The sequence below is a fragment of the Equus quagga genome, unplaced genomic scaffold (assembly GCF_021613505.1).
Source record: "Equus quagga isolate Etosha38 unplaced genomic scaffold, UCLA_HA_Equagga_1.0 152749_RagTag, whole genome shotgun sequence".
NCBI classification, from domain to species: Eukaryota; Metazoa; Chordata; class Mammalia; order Perissodactyla; family Equidae; genus Equus; species Equus quagga.
In genome coordinates this window covers 3,290-12,762 of record NW_025796913.1, presented here as the reverse complement: position 1 = coordinate 12,762, position 9,473 = coordinate 3,290, and the positions used below count along the sequence as shown (strand labels likewise).

Below are 9,473 nucleotides of genomic sequence, written 5' to 3'. Positions count from 1 at the left end.
AGAGAGAGAGATGAAGGTGCTGTTCGAAATTTAGAACTAAAAACACAAAAAGAATATATGTATATATATGTGAGTTTGTGTGTATATATAATATATTACACATATATGTATATGGAGGGTATGTATATATCTCTCCATTATGCCCTCAATATCCCAATGGTGTCCAGATATGGTCCATTATCAGAAAACATTACTATATACTTCTTTCTCAGGTATCCCTGAGCCTCATATATATATAAACGTGGCAGTTGATCACAAGGATACTGATAGCCTGGAGGAAGGAGCAAATGTCCCTGACTGTTCCCACCAGGCTGCCTCTCAGCTGCTGATGCGGTTCAGCATTTTGACGTAGTGGAGCCTCTGCTCACTCACACTTGTGGGCTCTCCTAGGATAACTTGAATATATTTTGATGCTGCAAGAGCTCCCTCTCCAAGGAGGACAATAAGAGAAGGAGGGTGTGGAGAGGCCCCAAGCACCTGCCCTCTAGTCTATATGCAAATCCAGCCGTCCATATAAAGAATTTGCCTTCGTCCCTTAGGGAAAGCTGGTGGCAGATGCTGCCAAGCGCCTGGGTGTGAAGCACGTGGTCCCTGGAGAACGTGAAGCGCCTGAGCGGTGGCAAGCTGGAGGTGCCGCACTTTGATGCAAAGGGAGAGGTGGAGGAGTATTTCTGGTCCATTGGTGTTCCCATGACCAGCGTCCGCGTGGCAGCTTACTTTGAAAGCTTCCTCACCACGTGGAAGCCCGTGAAAGCCTCTGACGGAGATTACTACACCTTGGGTAAATGGAAGTTTGCCATGAGAGTTAACCAGACACCTGCTGTCCTGCCTTCCCCTCCTCCCCCTTTCCCTCCCTGCTCTCTTCGGTGGACACTATCATATCACGGGGTTTGGGCCTGGAAACAGAAAGGGTTACATTTCCAGTCTTAATGTACTGACAGCTCTTTATATCAGTACAGTAGTTAGCTATGTGACCTCAAGCCTCAGTTTCCTTATGTCTGATCAGAAAGTTGGACAAGATGACTTTCAGTTCTAGCTGATCTATCTGACCTTTGAGGCAACAGGGAAAACATTCTGCTCTTGATGTGGGTCCCATGGTCGGAATCCCTAGAGGGTCCCTGACTCCCAGGGACAGGTTCCCAGCCTGCTTGCCTTCCATTGTTCTGGTTAGAAGACGTTAGTTTTAACAAAGACTCCCGGTAATTCCCATGCTGCCAGTCCAGCGGCCGGCACTCCCCTACCCTTTGGGGACATTTTCTTTGCCCAGAGTCTGAGGCGACTCTGTGCAGTGGAGGCATTATGGGAGTATCATTGGCAGCAATTCAGTCCTTCTTCCTTGGCACATAATTAAGACTCATCCAGGGGATAAGTAGTGGCAGTCAAAGTGGATCTGAGCTAGAGCCCAGAGCACGTGCCATCCCTCACGGATGCCTTGGGTAATGGTTCAACAAATGACCAGATACATGTGTGAATGGGATCCATCTCTTGAACCCTCTTTCTTCCTGTGCTTCTGCCAGGTTTCAGAAGCTGGCTCACCTGACATTTCCCAGGCCTTGAGCTAGGACATAGTAATCTGAGGACTAGATTGGCCTTGGATGAAGAGGTGGTGCCTTAACGTTCTGCTGGGACCCAGTCCCAGTTGGGGCCCCAAAGTCTGTGGAACTCGGCTTTAGGTATCCCTGAGCCTCATCTTCCACTACAGGAATAGCTCACATTTACAGAGCTCTTACTGGGTGCCCAGCACTGTGTTAATTGCCTCCAGTTTACAGATGAGGAAAGTGAGGGACAGATAAACTTTCCCAAGATCAGTAAAAAGGCAGACCCGCGACTTGAACCCAGACCGTCTGTCCCCAGAGCCACATTCTTTACCACTGTCCCATAGCTCCTTTAAACTCAGTCCAAGAAGCTCAACCCTCAAATAAAAACAAACCTCAAAGTCAGAACACACTTGACTCTGGGTTCTTCCAAATGTTCAACTGCTTTACACACATAAAATACAAGTATAATGTAATGTGAGGAATGAGCAGACATTTTGCCTAACAAGAAATTCAGGCAGGAAACTAATTTTGCTACAAAAGACAGAATGATATTTAGTCCCTGGCTGCTAAGCCTGAAGTCACTCTAATACTGGATGGCAATTCAGAGCCCTTGATTCTTGTCCTGGCCTGTTGCTTTCTAGCTGTGAGGCACTGGGTGAGTCAGAAGACTTAGTTTCTTCATGTACAAACTTAATGCTGGGGCTAGATCATGTCCACACTGCATTCAAGCCCCAGGATTCGGGCATTCTGGGCATCTATGAGAGGCCATGTCACACTGTAGGAGGCTCACAGGCTCGGGAGTGATGGATGAGGGCTTGGACCCATTTCTGCTGCTTGCTGGCTGAGTAACCTCGGAAAGCACCTGATATTCCTATGTCTCAAGGCTGTTTTGAGGATTAAACCAGACAATGTGTTTGTTGGTCTATTCATTGATTCAGTCAATATTTGAGGGACTGTTATGTGCCAGTCACTTACTGGGGAATCAGTAATAAACAGCTCAAAACAGACAAAGCTCTGCCCTCAAGAAGCTCATATTCTGGTGGAGGAGATAGATAATAGACAAAGAGATAAGGAAAAACCTTGTATGTTAGAAGGTGATGAGCGCTATAGAAAACAGGGCAAAGTGAGGGAAACAAGGAGTGCCAGCAGTGAGGAGGTGGGGTGTGAAACTACAACAAGGCAATCGGGGGCCTCTTGGAGAAGGTGACATCCGAGCACCTTCTGATGGAGGTCGGTAGTGGGCTTTGTGGGTAATGAGGGGAAGAGAGTTTTGGGCAGAGAGAACAGCCAATGTGTCAGGAAGAGAGCAAGTTGGGTGGGAGGAGAAGTAACAGGTGAGGGCAGAGCTAACAGAGGGCCTGGTCCTCTGAGCCACTGGCTTTTTCTGTCAGAGACACAGAGAACCGTTGGGGAATATGGGCAGATGTGACATGAGCTGACTTTAGTTTTTACAGAATCACTCTGACTTCTGTGTTGAAAACAGACTATAGAAGGGCAAGAGTGGAAACAAGGAGACCAATCTTGCAATAATACAAGTCAAAGATGATGGTGGCTCGGACTAGGGTGGTAGCAGTGCAGTTGTTGAGAAATGGTCAGATTCTGGACACAGTGTGAATAGTGCTTCAGGGAAGATAGAATACGGAGGGTGAGAGAGGTATCATGGTGCCTCCAAGATTGTTGACTTGGGAAACTGGAGTGACAGAGTTGCCGTAACTAAGATGGGAAAATATGTTGGGGGAACAGGTTGAGGGTGGGGTATAGGAATTCATTTTGGGGTGCATTGAGTTTAAAATGTCTATTGAATGGTCAAGCAAGAATGTTGAGTAGGCAACTAGACATATGAGTCTGGAATTCAGCAGAGATGTCTGGGTTGGAGAGACGATTAATCATACTTGGCACAGAGAGATGCTTAGTAAATAGCTGCTCTTTCTTTCTGTTTTGTTTTTAAATCAAAACATGGGCATTATGGTGTTTTCTCAAACAAAATTTTACAACTGTGCAAAGACTGTGGCCACTCAGTGGTACATTGTGTTCCCATCCCTTTCGTTTAAGTAGTTGATTAGTTCAGGATTGGTGGGACCTACTGGTATGTGATGTAATTAATAATTTTTATCTTTTTTTTTTTAACTAGCAATACCCATGGGGGACGTCCCGATGGATGGGATCTCTGTTGCTGATGTTGGAGCAGTCATCTGTAGTATTTTTAATTCTCCAGAGGAGTTTGTTGGCAAGGCCGTGGGTCTCAGTGCAGAAGCACTAACCATACAGCAGTATGCTGATGTTTTGTCCAAGGTTTTGGGGAAAGATATCCGAGATGCAAAGGTGAGTTCTTAGGAGACATAAGTGTGATCACAAGAGGCCACTTAGAGTCACATCCCACTAATGTACAAATTCTGGCAGACTTTAGACATATTGAGGCAGGGTTGAGCTTAGGCTCAGAAGACATTGAAGAAGATTCCAATTCTACAAATCTATCTGCATCTGTGAGTGCATCTGAATCGCACCCTTATGGTTTTATTTCTTTGGCTTCATGTTAATCAGCTTGTTAAGGTAAATTTACTTTTGGGTGGAAAGAAGTTAGAATCAGGCGCCAGCCCAGTGGCATAGTGGTAAAGTTTGTGTGCTCCTTTGGTGGCCCAGAGTTTGCCAGATTGGATCCTGGGCATGGACTTACACATCACTCATCAAGCCATTCTGTGACAGCATCCCACATAGAAGAACCAGAAGGACTTACAACTATGTACTGGGACTTTGGGGAGGAAAAAACTTTAAAAAAGAACTTTAGAATCTGAAGACCGAGGTACAATGTTTTCATATACACCATCCCAACTCTCCTCTCATGAGCACTCATTGCTGCTCACTCCAGTCAGCCAGAGCTCCCTGGGGGTGGGCAAGGCGCTCACCCACTCTGAACTTCAGCCTCCTCACTTGTAAAGTGGGACGATAGCATCTACCATGGGCTGTTCTTGTGAAAATTAGAATACAGTTAGAGGTCTTAGCATAGTTTTTGGCATGTGATATATATCAGGAATCTATTACATACCTAGCGCTATCTTTGCGGAGTGTACAACAGAGTTGAGGAGAAAGTGTTAATGCACACAGAGATCAGTACAACCCAGCACACTGTAGGTGCTTAATTGTGTTGTCTACACTGCTATAGGTGACCAGAGAAGGGTAGGAGAAGGCTTCATGGAAGAAGCAGCCTTGAGGTGTTTCTTGAGGGTGGGCAGGACTGTGTATAGGTAGAGAGAGTGAGGGGGCTGGCCTAGCTGAATTCTGGAATCAACATGAATGAACCAGAGGCAGTCTGGGGAAGCAAGCAAACCCTGGTCCTGCTCTTATCTATCTGTGGAATCTTGGCAGGTGACTTAAGCTCTCCAGCCTCAGTTTATTCATGTTAAAAAAGGTTATTATACCCCTCATAGGGCTGTCGTGAGGCTGAAATGAGATATATATGGGAGGTGCCTGGCACTGGGTTTAGGACACAGTAAGCCCTCGATTACTGAACAGGCTGGAATGGCCTGGACTAGAGTGTGGCTAGGACAGACCTTTTAGAGAGAAGCGCAAGGAGCTGATGAGATTGAGCACTAGCAGCCATCTCTCCAAGCAAGTGTTGATAAGAGGAAGGAGAAAGAGGACAGGGTTTCTGAGAAGGAAGGTTTGTGTGGCCTCACAGAGACAGCATCAGGGCTGAAAGGAGGACCTGTCCCTTCTCTCCAACTGGCAGGCAGTAAGTAATACAGCTCTGCCTTTCCTGTCTGCCGTGGTCCCATCTGTGAAATGAGGGTGTTCTTTGGATGATTTCCAAGGTCCCACCTAGTCCTAACATCTCTCCAGAGGAGAGGTGCCTTCTTCCTACAGGGTTCAAGCCTGCTTTTATAAATCAAGATTTATTGGAACTCAGCCACGCCACTGTTTATGTCTTGTCTGTGGCTGTTTTCACGGTACAATGATGGAATTGAGTAGTTGTGACAGAGACCACTCTATGGCCTGCAAAGCCTAAAATATTTGTATCTAGCTTTTTAAGAAAAAGTTTATCAACCCCTGTTCTAAAGTGTTTCCAAGAGTCAGGGATAGAAGGTGGTTTTTCTTTTCGTCTGTAAGTGTTGGTCCAGTGAGTCGTGAGGGGCTTCTGGATTCCCCAATCAGCCTCAGGCCGTGGAGCTGTGCGGAGGCTAAGAGGTCTTTTTTTTGAAAACTATTATAGGGGTCAATCCCACCACAAAACCACACCTGAGGGTCTCACTGAAAACCACACAAAATTTCATGGAGAAAAGAGGTTACTCCTAAACCCAAGAAGGCAGCCCCCCACTCAGAAGATGGACTTAGGAGAAGCTCGGCAAAGTCACTGGCACCTGGCTGCAAATTTACTTCTCAGAGATTGACTCCTCTCCCAGGGCACTTGCATTTGGGTCTTACATTCGTTTTGTCTTGTGGGGTTTGAACTCTGTAAGAAAGAAGGGGAGAAGGGTGAGGGAGTGGGGGCATGTGGTGTGTGTGAGTTCATCTCAGAGGACCGGGTGGACATTGTTTCACATGGCTCAGGACCTTCCCAGCATCTCTCAATCACATACCTGGTCCCTGACTATCCTTAATTGTTTCACAATGCAGCAGCAACTTCTTTGGCGTCAAACGTTCTAGGGCATTAGACGCTGGGAGTTCTACAGAATGGTTAGTGCTGTTCTTGGTAGCTAGTCTGAGTTGAAAGGACGCTGCCCCTCGTCTAGAGGGGAAAAACTCTGAAGCAAATGCTACTCTGGGGAAGGAAGCAAGAGGCCACAAGGTGGCGCTCCAGCCTTGACGGTCTGCCTCCCCCATCTGGTGAGAAGGAGGCTGTTTGTTAATTCAGTGACGGCACGCGCCCCAGAACGAACTCCCAGCAGGAACCCCGGTCTGGCTGAAACTGTCTGTCCAGCCCCAAAAGGAACACGGTTCTCTCAAAGAGTGAGACCCAACAGAACCAATCTCTTTCCTTCAAAATTCTGCAGAATAGAATCCCTGTGTTTCCTGAGGGATACCAGTTATCAGAGGACAGGATGGGAGAGAGATTCAAGGAGACAGACATTTTAGAAGTCACCCTCCATCCTCTCGTAGGTCTTGGATTTCCAGCCGCACTTGAATTTAAAATTGTTTTCTAATTTCAAAAATCACAAATGCTCATTGTAGAAAACTCAGACAAGTATAAAAAAAGAACATAAAAATCACGTAGTTCAATCCATCAGAGACAGCAACTGTTAAGATTTGGCAGTTTCTTCTTGTCTTTTTCCAGTACACATTTTTTTAAGTAAAATTAAAATAACACTCTATGTAGCTTTTTGTATCTGGCTTTTTCACTTTACATTTATCGTGAGCACTTTCTATTTTGTTAAATTTCTTCACGAACATTAATTTTAATATGACATAGTATTCTTAGAGTAGATGTACCACAATTTTTGTTACCATTCCAGTTTTTGGACATGTAGGTTGTTCTTGACTTTTTATTATTATAAATGGCGTATGATAACCATTGTTTTATATAAGTTGTTTGTGTCTGTCACATTTTTCTAAGGCCAAGTGGAAAAGGGAGGTTAGAGTTTATCTCTGGGGGCTAAAGACAGATTATACTGGATCCGATAGCTAGAAATTGTCTTTGCTCATGGAGGCGGTGGAACTATTGATCTAGTTTTTGTCAGAGGGACTCAAGGGGTGGCTTTTGTGGAAGGTGCCAGAAGGTAGGTCAGTAGGTGTGTGACGGGTAGTGTTTGTTTGGATCTGGTCCTGGCTGAGACTGCGATGGTTGAAGTCAAGATGCCCATTTCTAATCAAGGAGGGAAGTGATGATGGAAGGGACGTTGGCCAGGAGGGAAGGATAGAGAGACCTGTCAGAATGGGGGAACCTTGATAGCTCGTGGAGGCTGGATGGGAAGAATGTCTCAGAGGGCTGCTGAGGGAGTCCCATGAGGAAACGTATGTAAAAGCTGGTCAGATGAAGGGGGCACAGGTCCATAGTACCTTATCCATGAGGCTTGGGGCCAGAAACCACCCAGCTTCCAGAATCGTTCAGCTTTGGATTGGTTCTGGCTACATGTGGTGGGTAACGTCCCAACAGGGGCTGGGGCAGGAACCTGTAATCAAACACATCAATCTCTCTGTGGAAAATGGATGCCTATTTCCACTAGCTGGGATAATTAAAGACCACAACTAGCTTCACATGAGTTCAGACCAGACTTTTTTCCATTAAGCTAGTTCTGACACATCAGTTTGCTGCCAAATTGCTTATGGAAAAATCAGAGTTCCTTAGGTTTTGGAGTTAGGCTAAAGAATTGTGGACCTGTGTCATCATTAAGGTGAATAATTTCTTTTCACATTTTTTTGAATGAGGGCTCTAACATTTCCTGTGTTTTCACTTGTTCTTAAAAGATGACTCAGGAAGCGTATGAGAAGCTGGGAATTCCTGCAGCAGAGGAAATTGCCAACATGTGTCGTTTCTATCAAACGAGGCCAGACCATGATGTCAAGCTCACCCGCCGACTAAACCCCAAGGTCAAAAGCTTCAGCCAGTTTATCTCAGAGAAGAAGGCGGCCTTCAAGGGCATTTAAGCTGTTCGAACAGGCCCCTGACCACATAACCTCCTTCCCCCCTGATCCTTGTCCTCTTTTCAGCACAACCTCTATGTTCACAGAACAGATATGTTCAAATGTAATAGTTTGCGACACCAGAGCCTTCCCGGCAATTGTCTCTTCAGTAGCAAGCACTGTGGTGGTGACATGACACACATGTCACTTTCCAGCTAGAGATGAGGGTGGGGCACCTGTTTAAGTGAGAAGCCCCAAACCTATCACCTTTCATAGCTCTCTCTCCCCAGAAGCCAACCTCAGAAAGCTCTGGCCCGAGGAACTTGGAGCTTCCTCCCTCACATGGATAGGGGGCCACTCAGCTGCGAAAGTGACCTTGAGCCCTGGCTCGGAAACTCCACTAGGCAGCTCCAGTGTCCTCGGGTGCATTGCCACATTCTCAGGGAACTATTCTGTAATTTCAATTCCTTACAACAAAAATCTTTGGAGAGGACTTTGTGGTGTTCAATGAACCAGCACAAGTATTGGAAACTCTAAAGTCAGTTTGGCTTCAAGGTTGGAAGTTTGTTCTCTGCTTCGTTCATTCCATCATCAGTTGACTCATCACTCAGTTATTCATCAAGCCTTCATTTATCCACTCCACAAACTTGGTCTTTAGCACCAGCACCAATGATGCATTTGTGGACTTCTCTCCCCTCCTGTTTTCTTGCTGGAGTGGTCCACTCTCCAAAGGCTGCCATGGCTCATTACAGATTGTGGTTGGGTCTGTGTCATGTCAGGGCAAGAGGGCCATGTAACCATGTAGCTACAAGTGAAACCCAGAGGCTCTGCAGTGGCTGAAGGCCAGGTGCTGAGGCAAGGGTTGGCTAAAGGTGGAGAAGTGGAAAGAGGAGGGGACTGGAGGGCCCCATCGTCCCTTTCTTCGTGTGTCTCTGGCTCAGCAGTTTCCACACCGTGTTGTAATTGTCTGACTTACTGTGCTCCTCTTAGCTGTGAGAGACTTGCACTACTCTGTATCCTGGTGCCTGGTCCCTGATAGGTGATTAATAAATGTTGATTGACTAAATGAGTGAGTGGAGTTAATTGATCACATCATTATAGGAAAAGGGGAATAAACAGGTGCATAGGTTGGAGAGTGGTAAGAACCAGCCACTGATACCTGAAGGGTGAGAGGTTGTCCACCTCTCAGACAGGAGGTGAGCCCCACTGCTCTGAGGCAGGCAGTGTATAGCGCTGGGAGCAGAAGAGCAAGGAGGGGATGGTGGTGCCAGTGTGAGGGGACAAAGTGGCCTAGGATCTTCCTCATAGGAGGAACCTTGGCAATTCCAAACATAGCCTTTTTGGTCTCTTAAGACATCCAGGTAAGTCTTTGTTGAATGA

General features: G+C 46.2%; 1 protein-coding gene across 1 annotated transcript; it reads left to right on the top strand.

Moving 5' to 3' along the window:
• Nucleotides 1-539: 539 nt before the first annotated feature.
• Nucleotides 540-9,122, top strand: LOC124233031 (nmrA-like family domain-containing protein 1; the record flags this gene model as incomplete). The annotated part of the gene is given in 4 exon segments (XM_046650027.1): nucleotides 540-589; nucleotides 591-781; nucleotides 3,670-3,860; nucleotides 7,938-9,122. Coding segments are annotated over 4 exon segments (612 nt in total), but the record flags the coding sequence as incomplete, so codon positions are not given.
• Nucleotides 9,123-9,473: the final 351 nt, after the last annotated feature.